Genomic DNA, 19,028 nt, shown 5'->3' with positions numbered 1-19,028 from the left:
CTAGGCATCACAGGGATACATCTGCTCATGTAGAGGTGCCCTCACATGTAGTATAATGCACCCTGCCTTAGGGTTTGTAAAGCTTGCAATAAGGGTGACTTACGAATAGCACATGCAGTGGTAGTGAGCATTGCACACAGGGTATGTGCAATGTTGTGTTTTTTAAATGGTTTGCACCATTGCATGTGTTCTGTAGTGGCAATCTGCATATGTTTGTGTGTGGGTCCCTTAGGGTAGCCTAATACATGCTGCAGCCCTTAGGGACCCTCTTTACTACCCATGCCCTGGGTTCCACGGGTACCATTTACTAGGAGTTTACATGCCAGCTAAAGCCTTTGCCAATTGGGTTACAATTAGGCATTTGGCACTTTCTGGGGAAAGAACACTGGTACTGGGGCCTGACTAGCAGGACCCAGGACACCCTCAGAGTAGAAAACCAGAATCCAGCAGATCAAATGGGGGCAAGAAATTGGGGGGGACATCTGCAAAGAATCTTGTTTTCTTATAGAGGCCCATTCCGATAGCCCACCATGAATACCTTTGTGCATTATCCTCGTGCAATTATTTTGTACTCGATGCCTTCCGGTTTGTTATTAGTTCTGAAAAAAACACTTGCTGTAATTCCTTTGAAGATAATTTACAAATAAACTGGCTATTTTTAATAAAATGTACTTCCAATATAGTGTTATTTTAAAATGTTTGATGTCAGGACTGTGTATATCAAGTGTACCTTTATAGATTGAACAGACTTGATTATTGCTGCGAAAGGTTAGATTGTATGCTTGGTGAAAGTAATTATTTGTGCAAAATAATGAAAAGAGTAGATATGCAATCTTGTTGAAATTTGTAATCACTTGTGACCTCTGAGTTAAAAGAATGAGAAGCAAGCATGTGGACGGCCAATTGGAAGTGACCTGCTACAATGCCCTATGACTGCTTCTGCTTTGTAGCTGGTGCTTGATGTTAAAAAAAAAGTTCCCAATGCAAAGGTTTGGTGGAAGTGGAGAATAGACACTAATTTTACATACATACATGGAAATGCACATAGGCACACTGCTATCAGTCTCTCTGTTCCTTGCTGAAAATATTTTCAAGTCCCCTCTGTGTGAACGAATAGTTATGCTCTTCACTGTCTGGCTTGCCGTGCCATTTGGTATCATCCCTGCAGCATACTCCAAGATAAGATTCGAGGATCCATTCTAGGGGGGAATTATCAAGAAAGATAATATGTTCATATTTAGGCCAATTTTAGTTTGAAAGTCCCATGAGGGTCTTCTAATTGTTGCAGAATCATTGTCTCACAAAATATTTGTCATTCATTTTCCTCCAATTTTATGTGCTTTGGCAAAATTGGAGCAGTCCAGTGGCTAGATAACTCCGGTAGAGGTAGGTAATACTTTAATAGCCAGTGGTTTTTATGATTGAGCTTCCAGAAGCTCAAATTAACTTTATAGTTGTTGGACCAATTGAGTTTGGCTTTCCAAGTGGAAGTTACTCAGTCACTAACATTAATCTTGTCTGGGACGTATCAAACTGAAAAGTTACAAATACTCAAGGTATCCAGTGACTGCGTTCAGTAACCATTTGTCAGCAGGTCTGGTGGTACTATGGCAAATGTTGGGGAGACCAATCTTTCTTTTTTTCTTGTCATTTCTGACCCATTGGTTAACCATAGAGTGCCTCAAAGGAGTAGCAAACAAGGGACCGTTTTCAATACTAATTATTATTATTATTTTTTTTTTTTAGGAAAAGTGAATCTTGGTGTCTCATAGATAATATTCCTAAGTTGCTGCAACCAATTGCTGCAAGCCTTGATTCCCATGTTTACAATGACTGTTGGTTATGCATATTAGCTCATTAAGCCCTTAGATGTCACTTATAAATTAATTTTTACAACAATACAATTTGCAGACTATTCAAATAGGAGTTTCTTTTAAGTTCTCTTGCTGGCCTGTGATTAACCCAGAGCTTCAGAATTGAACATTATATCACTGGTTTATCATTTTTTCAGAGCTTAGCCCAAAGCACCTTGCCTCAATTTATCTGATATTTAGAAAGCCCCATCTGCACTCAGTATAGTAAGTGCTCTCTTATTATTTATTTTGTTAATTTACTTAAACATTTCAGTCTGAATGGAGAGGTCGGACCCTTTCATTTGCATGCTGTAATCTTGTGTGTGTTCCTAGTCACATACATAAAATTTGCTCGTGTTTCTTTTCAATACCTTCTGTAATAAAAATAATGTTTATAATTGTTACTTAAATCATGGTATCTTAGAAGTCTAATTGTCTAAATCTCTGCAGTAGTGGACCAGCTGGGGGCAATATGTGTGCGAGAGTGTACCAATCACAGACTATTTGTTATTTTTGGATTAGTATACTCCAGAAAGACTAATGTTTTACCTGGTTAATATACTCCCTTTAGGAACTGAGCATACTTTTTCACCTTTCTCAGTCTATCACGAAGTAGAAACCCCCACCTGAAAAGCATTATCTTAAGCCCTTTGTTCACATCTGAATCAGGTTGTTGATGGTTGTCTAGCATGCTGCCTCCATTTCCCAGCATTACCGTAACAGGATTGACCATGGTGGCCTTTAGTGGTATGATGGTTACCTGGCTCACAGGCCTGATGTCTGGTTTCCATTAGTTGATGGCATCCAATGTGAGTTATCTGGGTGTGCAGCAGTTGAACTGTTTGCAGTGATGGGTCTTTGTGATAAGGCTACTTTAATGCCTCATAATGGTAGTGGTCTGTGTTTCAACAAGTGAAAGCACTGTGATTCTAAGTGGCTTGTCTATTTACAGTCACTTTTCTTGCCCTATGGAAAACATATATTCCTTTTGGCCTCATATGTCAAATGTCACATTCAGTGCCTACTTCACTTGGGTATCGCAACACACTCTTCTTAATCTTTGTGTGAATTACATGATGGAAAATAGCGTTTCCATGTGGCTAGTCTACTGAGTGAGTGGGCATAATAAGCAAAATATAATTTACGAGAAATGCCAGAGAGTGAACACAAAATTAGCTAAAAAGTAGACTAAAATATGTATACTACCATGCAAACAAAGGCAATTGTCCATTCCACTTTTAACAGGAAGTAAAATGTAAGCTTATTAAAAGAGTTTGCAAAAGAACAGTGCAACACTGAACTCTGATGTCAAATAAATGCGCACATGAATTAATAGAGATGTCTAAAACACAACTGTTAACCAGAAAAGGGTGTCTTGATACTAGCTGTTGTGCACAGCAACATCATGTACTTTATTAAAAAAATAGCTAGGTTTTTAGTTGCTTACTAAAAGATAGGTGATTGCACTTAACCAAAGTGAAAAAGACTTTTCTAGAATTTGGTGGTGAGAATTAAAAAACACATGACAGTTATATCAAACATGGAATATAGATAGATCAGCTAAGAAATTGGCAGTCCTACATGGTGTGGTACGTATTCGACAAAGCAGTTTTGAAGCAAAGCCAGACCTGACCTCTTTGCTTGATAGTTCCACGTCAGATGTATAGACATCCAAATATGATGTTTTTGGCTGTGTGGACCCATTGTAGATATGATAGATGTATGAAAACAGAGTTGGACCACAGTGTTTTTAACTGGTTGGAGTTTTGACACCAGATATTTTGGTAAGATCCAAACGGAGGGATTCCCCATACTCTGTGAGATGGAATTATGGCCTGGAATGCTGTTTTGCTACAAAAGATGTGTGAAAAGTGGATAGACTTGCCTGGGAGAAGTTGGAAGAAAGAAACTGGCAGAGGTCACTTTCTTGATCTGTGGCAGAATATCAGTTACTAAGGACTATTTAGTAACTTGTGCTACAGTGTGCAACTGTGTCCAGTCTCATGCAGCGCTCTACCAGTAACATTCTAGCTCTCTGGTAACTATCTCGCATATTCTTCTATTCCTCTTTTTACTGCCAGCCTCTTTCGCTTCGGGTTGCTTATCTTTTCCCCTTTCTCTTCATACTTCCTCATTCATTAAAGGCAGCTCTCTGTTTCTGCCCTATTTATATGGGCTGCCCGTTTTCTCTTGAGCTGTTTGTGCTCTCAGTGGTGTTTCCTCTAATGTCACTTCAATTGGGCATTGTAGTCTCTTGAATTTTCTTCTCTCTCTCTATGATTCTAAGCCACCAACCTTTGATCTTTTTTCTATCTAGAAATATTTTTTGAACCATCTTTCTTCTCTGCTTGGTGTCCCTGCTGGAAAGAAGCTGTATAGTTTCTTGCCCCCGTTCTTTTTAACTATCCTTGCTAATCAGAAAGAGAAAATATTCCACACTGGCTTCCTACAAAAACCTGTCTCACCTTCAGAATCTTCATGTCTTCAGATGCCTCCACAGTTTAGGTTCCAACTTCATTTAATGGTTAAGATTACATACCTTCTTTGTCCCTCTGGGGCTCCTCTAGCAATTACATCTGTACTCTTATATTCATACATGTTACCACAAGAAACACAGATTTTACATTTAGACTTCCCTAATCTGGAATAGCCTTCCTAGGGATTTGCTTGCTAATTGCATATTTATTCTGATCCAGTTGTCTCATCAGAACCCAGAGATCCTAATGGGATATTAAAGTGCCTTACAAGAGTGGTTCCTCAGTAAAAACAGTTATATTTTGTTTCTTACTCTCCTTGCCTCTTCTCCTCCCTCCTGTACCCTTTGCTTCTGCTCTTTATTCTTTCCCACATCTCTCCTGTCTTCTCCCTTCTTTCACCCTCTCCCCATCCTCTCCCTCCTGTTGTTCCATTTACAAGTGCTTCAATTCTCTATTATTAGCAGATCTCTGAGGTCTGATCTTCTGACTCTTTGTGATTTCCTCCAGCAACTCATCTTTTCTGTTTGGCTGTCATATGCCTGCTCTACAACTTAACACTATATATTACATAATATAATCTAAAATTCCCAGGATCTAGTTGAATGAATTGCAGAGAAGAGAATTCTTAGTAGCTCTTAGGCAAAATATCGGACTAGATCCCAAATGTCCTTACTATTTAGGACAAAAAAAGACCAGGCGTTCTGTTTCTATGTTTGTGTTTGGAGTTTATTTTTTATTTTTTTGTCTTGGTGTTGGTTTGCCCTCTGTTATAATTGTGGTGATCTTAGCCTTCTTTTCAACTCAGTCTGCCTACTATTTCAAACTCTTGTCTCGTAAATGCTTCTGATCTTTTACAATCTTTATTTGTATTTATTTTTTGTATGGGCCTGTTGTAACTCCTACTGTCTGCACACTATCGGATCTTTTGACTCTGTAACTTCAACCCACTTTCTCAGCTCTTCCCTATTTTGCCATTTCTGCATTTTGCCTGCTGGAATCTGGACTGGAATGTTAGCTTGCTTTCCAGTGAGATTTCCATTGCTTTGCTGAGCTCATATCTTCTTTAACCTCTTTTCATTCTAGATCCTGTGTAATTTCAGCTACTTGGCTGGAAGGCTTATGGTGGGTCACCATGTTCTTCTGTGCAGGGTAAGAAATTATAAGTACCTACTACTGGTCAGTCAAGCGACTCCACCCGTCCAATTCAAAATACGGTAGGTCAGATCAGTCTTGTCAGTGCAACATGGATGTTTTCCATGGCAATTGAAGCATGTGAGAAATACATGAAAAGCTTTTAGACATCATTTTGCTTCCAATGAGAGAATTTCCATTGTAGAGCCTCTTGTTACAGGGCAGCAATCTCACAGAGATATTGCTTTGCAGTCATGTGGTAGTAGGAACGTTAACAATCTAGGTATGGATTAGAATTCTTGCAGAAAAGTTCAATCAAATGCATTAAAAGAATACTTTTTGTACCTGTCCATTTTCAGGTGTTGAAGTCAGCTCTTTAGAATGTTTACACACCGTTTGAAAGAATTATTAAGAACTTTCTCCACACATTTGCTCCCTCATTCTCTCTGTAGAATGTGGTATTACTTGTTGCATTGTTTCTGCAATCTGTCCGACTGATTTCAGTTTTAACAATTTTGACACATTCAACTATCAAATATCTATCTATCTAAGTGTCTAACTTAAATGATGCTTTAGAAGATAAATGTTTATTAGACCCCATCTCCATATTTATCCAATGGCAGGCAATGCTGTGGATTATAAACTAAGTTCAGGCGCTGTACCGAGAATAAGGAAGCTTCTCTCTTGTCCACAAAGAGAAGGCCATGATCCAAATATCTCAGTTTAACAAGTTCTGAATTATGCACCATTGCACCCCCTCCCAAATACTAACTTGTTCCTTTATGAATTTTTGAGAAACTGGGGGCACAAAACATCTCCATTTTCCCTTATTTGGATGACTCACTGATCACTCTAAAATCTGAAGTCCTATTTCTGAAAGCTAATTGTTAGAAATTGGGTCTTTGGTTGACAGTCAGGTTACCCCCTGTTCAAGCAAGGACCCTCACTCTAGTCAGGGTAAAAGAGAATCACCCTCAGCTAACCCCTGCTTACCCCCTTGGTAGCTTGGCAGAGCAGTAGGCTTAACTTCAGAGCGCTAGGTGTAAAATATTTGTACCAACACACACAGTAAATTAATGAAAACACTACAAAATGACACAACACCAGTTTAGAAAAATTGGAAATATTTATCTAAACAAAACAAGACCAAAACGACAAAAATCCGACATACACAAGTCAAGTTATGGGTTTTTAGAGATTAAACTCAAATATAGCGTTTAGAAACAAAAATGCTTTGATGAGATGTTAACACGGCGTCGTGACGGAGTTGTTCCCAACAAGCCAACACCAGCGCCGCCGAACACGGAGTCGTGTAGACCCCCAAGTACAGTACCTTTGGTGAAGAGTGAAAACAAGCCGATGCGCAAAGTCGGGGATCTCGGCGTCTGTGCGAAACGTTGAATCTGTGTACTTCGAGCAGCGTCGGTCACGACGTGATGCGGCGACTTCCACGGAGTCGCGGACTTCAGTGGGGCTGTAGCGGCGTCGGGCCTGCGAAGAGCGTTGCGTTCCAGCGAAGGTCACGGCGTCGGGTGCAGGCGGCGTTACCGGATTCAGCAGCGGCGTCGGTCCGGAGACGTCCGAAGTCGATTTTCTTGGATTTCCACCAGCTTTTCTTTCAAGGGCCCAGGGACTGGATCGGGCACCACTTGTCAGAGCAGGAGTGTCTCCAGAGACTCCAGGTGCTGGCAGAGAGAAGTCTTTGCTGTCCCTGAGACTTCAAACAACAGGAGCCAAGTTCTGAATCAAGCCCTTGGAGATTTCTTCACAAGATGGAAGGCACACAAAGTCCAGTCTTTGCCCTCTTACTCTGGCAGAAGCAGCACTGCAGGAAAGCTCCACAAAGCACAGTCACACGCAGGGCAGCATTTCTTCCTCAGCTATCAGCTCTTCTCCAGGCAGAGGTTCCTCTTGGTTCCAGAAGTGTTTCTAAAGGCTGTAGATTTGGGTGCCCTTCTTATACCCATTTTAGTCTTTGAAGTCACCTTTCTTCAAAGGGGACTCACACCTACTTGTGAAATCCTGCCTTGCCCAGGCAAGGCCTCAGACACACACCAGGGGGTTGGAGTCTGCATTGTCAGAGGCAGGCACAGTCCTTCCAGATGAGAGTGACCACTCCACCCCTCCCTCCTAGCAGAGATGGCTAATCAGTAAATGCAGGTTACACCCCAGCTCCCTTTGTGTCACTGTCTAGTGTGAGGTGAAAAACAACCCAACTGTCAAACTGACCCAGACAGGGAATCCACAAACACGGCAGAGTCACAGAATGGTTTAAGCAAGAAAATGCTCACTTTCTAAAAGTGGCATTTTCAAATGTACAATCTTAAAACCAACTTTACTAAAAGTTGTATTTTTAAATTGTGAGTTCAGGGACCCCAAACTCCACATGTCCATCTACTCTCTAGGGGAATCTACACTTTAATCATATTTAAAGGTAGCCCCCATATTATCCTATGAGAGAGACAGACCTTGCAATAGTGAAAAACAAAGTTGGCAGTATTTCACTGTCAGGACATATAAACCACATTACTATATGTCCTACCTTATCCATACACTGCACCCTGCCCTTGGGGCTACCTAGGGCCTACCTTAGGGGTGCCTTACATGTAAGAAAAGGGAAGGTTTAGGCCTGGCAAGTGGGTACACTTGCCAAGTCGAATTTACAGTGTAAAACTACACAAACAGACACTGCAATGGCAGGTCTGAGACATGTTTACAGGGTTACTTATGTGGGTGGCACAACCAGTGCTGCAGGCCCACTAGTAACATTTGATTTACAGGCCCTCGGCACCTCTAGTGCACTTTACTAGGGACTTAACAGTAAAACAAATATGCCAATCATGGAGAACCAATTACGTACACATTTTAAACAGGAGCACTTGCACTTTAGCACTGGTTAGCAGTGGTAAAGTGCCCAAAGTAACAAAAACAGCAAAATCAGAGTCCAGCACACATCAACAACCTGGGGAACAGAGGCAAAAAGTTAAGGGAGACCACGCCAAGGATGAAAAGTCTAACACTAATACATCTTCATTTCCATAAACTTGGGACAAAGTATTTTTTTCTAACCTGAAACAAAATTATTTTGCTTAGGATTCTACTGAACACAATAACTCTGAAAGGTTGTTTTCTTGGGGCAGATTCTTTGCATTGAATTGCAGAGTAGCTCACATGTTAAGTCACAGCTGGCTGCTGAAGAACTCATTGACATTCCTGTCATGGCAGAAATCTTAGTAGGCAATGGATGTCTCTGCATGGAATAGTTTCAGGAATGCTTGGATATTTGAATAGTGTCAACTTTGAGGACTCTGGAAGGCTTGGAGGCTGTATTACAAGGGTTTAAACCCTTGGCTTTAAGCTATATTGTTGAACCACTCACCAGTGACCAACTGTCACAGATGTATCCCTTTTAAACTGGATGATGGTATGACCCAGAGTGCACTTTCCTCATAAATGTGTGAAAATTAAAGACAGTCAAGATGGCCATGAGTTAATGTTTCAAGATTTTCCTTGCTGCCATTTTATACAAACGTTAATAGCCTTCAGTTTGAACCTTTATTGTTTTTATGGTCATTCATTAATGGTTGATGGCATGGGGGCAACAGAAAAGAAGAAAGACCGAGGGCCAAAATCGACAAACCAGGAGATATATAAATTCTGAGAGGTGGGGTAAGGCAGTAGTTTAAGCAGATTGTATGCAACCCCGTTTGTAGGGGGGGAAAGGTTCTTGTTTTTAAATTATCTTATTTTTAAACTTTATTTTGATTTTATGCTGTATAACAAATCAAAAAAAAACATTAAGACGACAGGTACAATCACCACTTAGCTCATAATAGAAACATCACCACAGTCCTGATCTGAAGTTATGCTGCCAGCAGTTCAAAAGCTAGTAGATGAATAAGGGGCAATCTAACTTTGCGGGGTGGGAATGCAGTAGGTAGCTACAGTAGGGAGTTTAGATATGACATAGAGAAGAAGAACAGAAAAAACATGGGGCATTAATTACCCAGTTCCTCTGGGGAACTTTCTGCATAGGGCCCACAGAGAGAGAGGGCCAAAGTGGCTTTGTGTTGGGGAAGTGAATCAGCCTCACTTACATTTTCAGTTTGTTTGGGGGGGTGTGGGGGGCTGGGTCGAGAGATAATTTTGAAATGGTTACCATATATATTTAGGATGGGAGGACGGTGGCTGTAGCATTGCATAAATTTCACTAGTGGTGTCACAATAAGACCGGTCACGCAGCCATGCGGACCTAGTAAGGGTTGTATTGCTGCCCCAGTGGAGTGCAACCTGTGGCTTCGAAAGAAGGAAAGCCTGTGTGACAAAACGTTTGATAGACTGAGGTAATGGCCTAGCATAGCCCAATAACGGCAAAAGTGGGCTAGCAGTGAGCAGGTGTCCTGTCAGTTCTGTATGGATGGTATTCACTGAGTCCCAGAATATGCGGATCGGTGGGCAGGTCCAGGCTAAATGAGCAAAGTCAGCACTCTCGGCCGAGCATTTTGGACAGGAATGCGATCGGGCTGGTTCTAATTTGGCGAGCCTTTGCGGTGTTACATAAGTGCGGTGGAGGTATTTGTAGTGTAATAGTTTATGCCTCAGATTGTTGGAGATAAGTTTAGTCTGTGTGCAGCAATAGTACCATTGTTGATCTGAAAGCAGATACCTCAAGTCGCACTCCCATGTGGGATCTGGATTTCTCCGCCCCCACAGGCCGTAGCCTGAGGGAGGCGCTGTAGAGACGAGATATCTAGTGTGTGCTATCAGGGGCCACAATAATTAGAGAGTAGAGTGAATTCAATTGGTTCATGTGGGTGGTTAGGCAGGGTAGCGCGGAGGGTAATATATAAGCGATTTAGGATATAACTATCTAGGCACATTGTAGTGTGTCCTACATTCAGTGCAGCAACCACTTTCAGTGTGGTCTCACTAAAGAGGTCCCCTATTATATGTATGGAGATGATGGGCGGTCAACACTCGCTGGGTTAACCTCTCAAGTGTAATCGAAGGCCATGTGTTCCCTAATCGGGGAGGGTGGGGGTAGTACAACAGGTCATGGCCTAGATAACGGAGCAGCTTGAACCATGCCCAGCATGTGGTGGCAAGTGTCTGGATTTCAACTGTGGTCCTGGGAAGGCCATGTGGCAGAATCACGGAGAGGGAAAAAGGAGAAGCCTGCGCATGCTTAGGTTTCAGATATTGAAGTCGGGCGTCTGGGTGGTACAAAAAATAGGCAAAGTGTGCCTGGACTACTAAAAAAAGAGACGAAAGTCAGGCACCGAAAATCTTCCCCGCTCGTATAGAAGAGTCTGGCCTGGAGCAGGCTACAAAGAGTATAAAAAAAACTATTGCATAGAGCAATCGAAATGTTGAGAAATAGATATAAAAAAGGGGGAGAGACCACCATTTTAATAATAGCTACCTACCGGCCATGGAGAGGGGGAGTGAAATCCAACGCTCTATCTGGGAGTAAGTTTATCAATCGCTGGGCTGTAATTTAAACAGACCATCTCAGCCCTACCTCTATGCAGATAAATGCCAAGAGATTTTGGCAAGTCTTCGCACCATCACAGTGGATGGTCAAGGGGGCAAGGAGTAGTTGCATCAGTTAGCGGAAATTGTTTCGATTTGCTCCAGTTTATGGTCAGACCAGAGAAAGTACCAAATCTTATCACCTCCCTAATAAGGGGAGGAAGGTTGATGGAAAGATGACAGACAAACAGGAGAATGTCATCGGCATATAAGGAAGCTAAAAGAGGGCCTCAGTGAAATCTTAATCCCTGAGCTAGGTGGCGTTCTGGGAAATACCGCACCAGTGGATCCATAGATATAATAAACAGCAATAGAGACAGCGGACATCCCTGCCAGGTGCCACCTGTAAGGGAAAAGGGTTCTGTGAGGGTGCCATTTATGTGCATCTTTGACGCAGGGGCTGAATAAAGTAACCTAATTAAGTCTCTGAATCCTTTTGGTATTCCCAACTTTGTTAGGGTGGCATGGGGGAAGGTCCATTCAAGAGAATCAAATGCTTTTTCGGCATTCAAGAGCACTGCCGCTGCCAGTAGGTCTGGAGAAATTTGATTAATCACTGCTAAAATGGTGCGTCAGTTAATGGCAGTTAAACGATGAGGAACAAACCCAGATGGGATAGGGGAAATTATTTTATCTGTCAGGAGAGCAAGGTGGGTAGTGACAATTTTGGCCAATGTGTTATTATCGTGATTCAGCAGCGACAGTGGTCTATAGGAGGCACATATATAAGACGGCTTGCCAGGCTTCAACAGTAATGTAAGAATTCCCAGCTGTAGAGAGTATATCTCTAGCAGATACGGAGTCAGGATATCTTTGTAGGCCTTATAAAAATCCCCTGTAAAACCATCTAGTCCTGGGGCTTTCGATCCGCTCAAAGAATCAGTTCGCCAGGGATATCTCTTTGCACGTAATAGCGGCAGCTAAGAACTGTTGCTGGCCGCTATCCAGCCACACCATGGCAATGTTCGATAGGTATTCCGTCAAATCAGCAGCAGGCGGATCTGCCCGAGAGGTGTATAGTTGACAGTAGTATGCAGTGAATTCAGAGACTATGGCCGCATTGGATGTAATCTAGGTGCCGTCTGCACAGTGTAAGGCCGTAATATACGAGGTCTGGTCCTGGCGGCGCAGGAGGTGAGCAAATGTTCGCCCAGGCCTCTCCATACTGGCGGGCTCTTGCATATTTACCAAGATGAGCGGCCTCTCGCACAGCCAGGTCATTAAACTTATGCAGTAACTCTGATCTTGCAATCATGAATGTGTTTTCGGCATGCATGCATGCATGTCTGGCTATCAAGATCAGTAAGCTGCTTCTCCACTCTGGCAAGATTCGCCCAAATAGCTTGGAAGATGTCACCATGCTTGGCTATACAGATACTTCTTATGTAAGCCTTGAAGGCTTCCCACAATGTGGAATAACGCTGGACTGAGCCAGTGTTCAATGTTAAGTAGTCAATAATAGCCTCCCGAAACTCAGCACAAACCATGTCATCATGCAGTGCATTAACTGGGAAACGTCAGGTCCTGGATAACGGAGTGGTAGAAGTTAAACTGGAAAATATCAGTAAGCCACAGAAGTACAGAGGGGGGAAGGTACCAGTGGTCTATGCATGTCCACGTGTTGTGCGGAGACAAATCAGATGTAAACTCGGAAGCATGCAGGTGTCGGGTGCGCCACGCATCCGATAGTTGGACAGTGTCCAAGAGGTCCATTAGTACGCGAAGAAAGTGTGGTTTGGTTATGCCAGCGGAGCCCGTTGTGCCCAATAAGCACCAGCAATGTTAAAGTCCTCCCCATGAGTATATGGTCTATCATCATGCAGTCCAGTCAAACCTGAAGGTTATAAAACAAGTCTGGGGAATCAACATTTGGAGCACAAAACATTAGCTAATAGAACCAGAACCCCCGCCAAGTCTCCCTGTATCAACAAGTAGCGCCACTCTGGATCAGAATCAACAGCACAGCATGTAAAAGGGACACTCTTATGGATCAATATAGATACCCCACGGGATTAGGAGCTGTAACATGCAAAATATCTGTGTTGGCTCCATTGTAATAGCATAGGAGTGAACAGGGCGAGGAGCTAGATGCTTTTCCTGAAGAAATGCCAACTTTATGCTTTATTAAGATACGAAAGTATGAGCTTCCCTTTCTTAGGGTTGTTCAGGACCCTAATGTTCCAAGTCTCTCACGTGAGTGTCTTCACAAAAGTATGAGTAACGTGGCATAATATAGTGATGATGAACTATTTAGACCAGCTAGGTGAGTTAGACAGGCCGCAGAGTGGAAAGAGTGATAGTAGTTGTGATAGAACATAACATAAACAATCCAACCCAGATCCCTCCAATCACACTGGTGAATACAGTCCACATGAATTCCTAAGCACAAAAACACGTCAAAACAGGTAACTATATTGGCATACTCCATTGGGTTGCGGCAACACTCCAAAGTGGGAAAAGTGTCCTTAGCTCAAGGGTGTTAAACGCAACGTATAAAAGCAGACAATGCACTAAAATAAACTTTTACTATCATAGGGCGGTATCATCATTCTGATCCCATAGAACAAGCATGTTGTCAGCGTCGTCGAGGGGGAAGATTCAGCACAAGGGACCCTCTTTGGAAGCCCGGGTTCCTGCGACAGATGTGGCGAAGCGGGGGCAAAGTCCACTGAATTCAGGCAATTATGCGCTGATTTCCCAAGTTGGCATAGCTTGCAGAACGATGCAGCCTCAGTAGGAGAGGTGAAGATGTGATGCTTGCCCTCCAGTTCAATGCGTAATCGTGCTGGATATAACATGCCATAACTAATGTTATTTTTCTGAAGTATTGTCTTAACATCTGCATATTTGGGATGCGCATCCTGGACCAACTGTGTGAAGTCTGGGAAAATGGAAATGGACATCTTCTGATACCGCAAGGGCCCTTTTTCACGGGTCAACCTCAAAGTAGTATCCCGGTCTCTCAAGTTAAGAAGTCTAGCAATTATGGGGCATAAGGGGGCCCCCGGGACAGGCCGCTGACCCATCGTTCTATGTGCCCTCTCCACAACAAAAATGCAGATGAATGCCTCTACCAACTTGTTCCACAAGGAGCTTTTCCACAAAGCTATCCATTTGACAAGTATTCGTTGTCTATGCCACCCCTGTGATGCGAACGTTACTGCGACGTGACCCCACCTCCAGGTCCTCATTATTGAAGGCCACCGTCTTGCATTTCCCTAAAAGGTGCTCTACCCTTTCCAGGCACTTTTGGGGGTGACAGCACAGCCATCTTCCACGTTTGAAGTCCGACACTTTGCTCCATCCATTCTAGTGGCTTGGCAGTCTAGGCACTCGTTCATACGGTTTAGTCTCGTATCCAGGGTGTCGAAGTGGGAGTCTATAGCCTGGAATCCTACCCAGAGCTCAGCCATAATTGCCTCCGCGCCATCTGGGGGAGGGGCAGACGTTGCACCACGCTGCGAGTCCGCCGATGTAGAGCCATCCATAGGGGCTTTTTTAGGGGTCCTATTAGTGTCAAATGACAGTTGCTTCTGCCTGGGGTGGCCCCGACCCATGTCTCAATGCTATGTGAACTCGCCAGGTATTGGCACAGTCTTCTGTGCCACATCTAATGCGCTGAGCGTGGCAAGTAACTTTGCAGTGGGAAGGAGCGAGTGGTATATGCTCCTAGTCTCGTAGGTTAAGTATGGGCAAGAATGCGGCACTGTAGTGGGTAAGTATTTATCTGGGGGGCATCCAGCAATTGGAGTCAATGGGGTGTACCACGTGGGTAGCACGTCCAACTGATACAATGCCGGCAGGCTGAGTGGGGAAATAAAGGGGCCAATGATTTACCACTGCTATTGGGGGTGTAGGTCTCAAGATAATTCACAGTCGAAGCGAGGCTTCACATGGGGCCCAGATCTAGGCCAAGGATTTAATGTCCTGGTGGCGCCCAAGCATATGCCGATCTGAGATTCCACCTGGCAGGGGCTAGCGGGCGGAGACACAATCTGCAGTAGGCCAGGCCCCAGGGGCGGTATCCATTCAATCCGGTGCCTGTTCCTCACCCCACAGCTATGTCTATTGCAGCATTGGCAGGTCCCTCGGCAGTCTGTTGGGGCAGCATACATTGGTCTTGGGCCCACATCGTCCATGTGGAGTCTGCTTGCAGGGAATATCGGACAGGATTCCCCGGAGCTTCACGACTGAGCAGCCATTGTGGTCGGCAGTCAGGCCACGCACCCAGGAGACAGGGATTTGAAAAACATGTTCTTTAAAAGTTCTTTTTTCGCAGGGTTTGACAATTTAATCAAAGTACAGGATAGTTTGTTTTCCTCCAAAATTACTTGAAAAAACGATGTGTAGTAATAGATTTGTACGTGAATGTTTATTTATTTTTGACCTTTTCCATGAGCATTCACTACAGACTTTTTGTGCTGAGACAGAGAAGCAAAGAAACTACAGAGGACAAAAGGTTACAGTTAGTATAGCAAGCTTTTTGAGGCTTTTGGACAGAAAGGTGATCTGAGACAGTATGAGGTTCTACAGTTTGCAAGCTTGAAGAGCGAACATTCAACCGTCTGTCCATGTATAGAAAAATCATGGAAATCCTCGGATGGAAAGGTCATTATCAGACCGTAAACAGATTTTGTGACTACGTTGTATTGGTGAGAATTTTTTTTTTTTTACAGTAAACTGTCAGACTTTGTTCTGGAATGCTCAGTGCAAGGATGATGACTTGGGTTTGATATGGCACAGTGTGAGAAATTAGTTGTTTGTTTATTCATCCCAGGAATAGTTTAGCAGCAGCAAAGTTGTGGACTCCTGGAAGTTTTTGAATGCAGAATGATGGAAGGCCTTGGTAAATACTGTTATAATAGGATAGTTTGATGAGATCAAAAGGTTTTGACCTTGGTTATTTTATGTGGGAACATAGTAGGATTAATTTGAGTGTGTGGAGATGAACAAAACAATTACTGACAATGTTGATGATAGAGTGAATTTCCTCATTTTGCAAATTAAACGCATTTAACTGAAAATAAATTTCAATACTGGATAATACACAAATAATGCAAAATTTGTAGTGCATATTCACTGTTAGGCATTATAACTAAAGACATGAATCAACATATTACAATGTCTTAAGATAGCCTAACTACTGATGCCATATTAAGGTGGTCATTATGAACATGGCGGTCTGGACCGCCATATTATGAATGTGGCTGAACCACCACGGATGAAACACCACCACCGCTAGGCTCCCGCCACAAGGAAGTCTGCCGGTGGTGTTGTTTCAGATCCAACAGGGCAGTCATATTCCACCAGCCTTACCCTTGCGGGCCCCTGCACTGCCCATGCAGTTGGCATGGGCAGTGCAGGGACCCCCATGCACACCCCCATCGCGCATTTCACTGCCTGATTTACAGGCAGTGAAATACGCGACGGGTGCGGTTTGTCAAAGTAAGAAACCACAATGAACTATGGAATCATGCCCTTGAACATGTGAGAAACTAGGGAGTTTACCTACTCCCAGAGCTTGCTGGAGCTTGATTGGTTGTGGGGAACAGGGGATATAAGATTTGTTTCTATTGATGTTTTGTAGAATTATATTAGTGTGTGTCCCTTAGTCTAGGGAGCCTTCTTCTTTCAGAGAGCTTCCCTTTCTCACTCAGATTAGATACGGAGACCTTGCCGCAGAACTTAGGGAGCAGACCTTAGGAATGTCTGCCGACTTTGAGCTGAGAATACTTTCTAGCTTTTGCTAATTTCAATTGCTTGAGTGTTGAGACTCCACGCTTATGCAATCTTATTCACTCATCTGAGCCCTTCATTTGGGTTGCTGATATTGACAGCTTACCTTTTGCATTGAATATAATTGCCCTATATGTCTAAAAACTCTTATCAATTTAGATCAGGGATTTTTCTTTGTGGAACACACTTGCTGCATTTTCTCCATTAAAAAATAAAATAAAAATTGTACTCCTTACTAATGTGGTATTTTATCTTGTCCTGAAATATCGACTAATGGCTTATTTGAATTGTAGAAGTTATTAAATTTGTTGATGAAACCATTTGAACTCTCACCAAGGCCCTCATTACGAGTGTGCACTCCCGGTGGCGGTCGGACTGCCGCCATAGTGGAGGTCAGACCGCCACATTACGACTGTTGCGGAGCCGCCACGGTCCGACATTCGACAGCCTGGTGGTCGTAATCCGCCAGGGCAGTGCTGCCCTCAGGATAATGGGCCCCGTTTCTGCCAACCTTTGCATGGTGGTCGGACCGTGATGCAAAGGCTGCCGAAAAAGGGGCGTCGGGACAGTCCTGTCGTGCTTTTCACTGCCTGAATTACGGTTACGAGCCGGCGTCAATGTTGTAATGAGTTTCCTGCCGGGCCGGTCATTCTGACGTAGACTGACCGCCAAAGTCGTAATGAGCCCCCCAAGTCTCTATCGACTCTTGTGAAGTTCCAGTTGGACTTCACTGTTCATGGTGCTTGATATAAATGATTGCTGTTTGTCATCTTTGTCGACTAAGAAAGGTCCATACAACCAATGGTGATTATTTAATTATAATACTCAACAACTGACTTGTGGAATGGGCTACATTCAGGAGGAAGTGAGGCATTGGAGGGCCATTTCGGGAAAGCTGATTTAAAGTGTACATATTGGGGCTTATTCACAGGTAGATTTAGGAGGGAGTAATTCTACATGTGTACATTTTACTATTAAACTCTATAGCAAATTTACTGCTTTTGGGTTTAGTAAATGTACACTCTGAAATAGTAAACTTGCATGTCTTCACTCCCTGAAACAGGAAAGGGATTGTGTCAAATTTCTCAATGTAAAGTTACTACGAATAGCTTTTCACACGTAGACGGATTTCTCCGACACCAGGGCAGATATCTCCTTATGGTAAAGTTTGGAGAAAATTAAAAAAGTTTATTAAATCTAAAAAAAAATAGTAAATATATTTTTATGTTGAATATTAATGTAAACTAACTTTATATATTTGCTTTAAATCCAAAACAGAATACAAAACACTACTGCACTATTAACTTAATTTTGAATTAAATCTTTGAAAGAAATTTAATTTGGGGCGTGGCTTGGAAAAGCAAGATGGTGGACATGGCTCTGTAGAGTGCCTCCCATGCTCTCCTCGAAATCCTTCAACATCTGCTCTACTTGACCTTCACTTCCACCCAGGCTGGGGCCCGGAGTCTGATAAATTCCTCTGAGACAGTGAAGTTGACACCAGAGCTGAGCTGCAACATCGACCTGGGCCAGCGAGGTAGGTGCAGCCTGTGCCCTTCCATGAGGCAGGCAGATCCGTGGGATCAGGGCATTCAACTGGTGGGGCTGGGGCCGCAAATCCAATGAGGACGCATATAAGAGGGGACTGGCAGTAGAACACCAGAGAGCCCTGATGCCTGGACTATTGGATGTGACAGGTGCTCCTTCCCTTGTCGACCCACCTGGATATATAGGCTATATTTGAGCCATTGGCGCTACAGGACCATTTCTTTCTTAGCAGAACCCTGTGTGCGAGAGCAGACAGAATGGATGCAGAGGTGAACGGAGACAGCGGTTTGAGGAGCGGTCCCGTGTGGCAGCAGCCAATACTTTGAATCACGTCCTCTACTAGCACATTGGCTGTACGGGCCCAAAAATTCAACAAGACTGGGACTCCGGAGTGTGCTGCTGGTTCCTGGGCCTCAGAAATCATTAGTCCTCAGCAATCGCTGAGCCCGCTGTGGCCAGAATTAAGGAGATTTTTATGGCTGGTGGTGCATCTGTAAGGGACTGGAATAATTTTCACTCTTGTTGCCCAGACATTTGTTGGATGGAAATTTGCAATTGGGCCCTTTCATCCACATCAATAGGCTTCTTCTAAGACAGCTAAATGCATCCTCAGTGCCCAGACTCCAACTCTCGCTGGGGCCACCAACACTGGTGGAGCCTGGTGGCTGGTGGCATGCTAGTCAGGGGCTGGACTGATGTCTGCTCTTGTGGTCGGGGGTTATGCTTGTGGGGTGGGCCATTTAGCTTGCAG

General features: G+C 43.5%; 1 protein-coding gene across 3 annotated transcripts in view; it reads left to right on the top strand.

The window, feature by feature from the left end:
* DIPK1A (divergent protein kinase domain 1A) overlaps positions 1-19,028 on the top strand; it is a 419,807-nt gene that overhangs the window by 159,349 nt on the left and 241,430 nt on the right. Inside the window, exon 3 of one of the 3 annotated variants that reach the window (XM_069232363.1) lies at positions 5,414-5,479. The exons of 1 other annotated variant lie outside the window; for it this stretch is intronic. In XM_069232363.1, coding sequence (XP_069088464.1) covers positions 5,414-5,479 — 66 coding nt within the window. Of the gene's footprint in view, positions 1-5,412; positions 5,545-19,028 lie in introns of those variants that run through there. One more of the 3 variants, XM_069232365.1, reaches the window with a different exon arrangement.

Source organism: Pleurodeles waltl, chromosome 4_2, assembly GCF_031143425.1.
Source record: "Pleurodeles waltl isolate 20211129_DDA chromosome 4_2, aPleWal1.hap1.20221129, whole genome shotgun sequence".
In the NCBI taxonomy this organism is placed as follows: domain Eukaryota; kingdom Metazoa; phylum Chordata; class Amphibia; order Caudata; family Salamandridae; genus Pleurodeles; species Pleurodeles waltl.
Note: the sequence above shows the minus strand (reverse complement) of the source record. Positions and strands in the feature narration are given on the sequence as shown.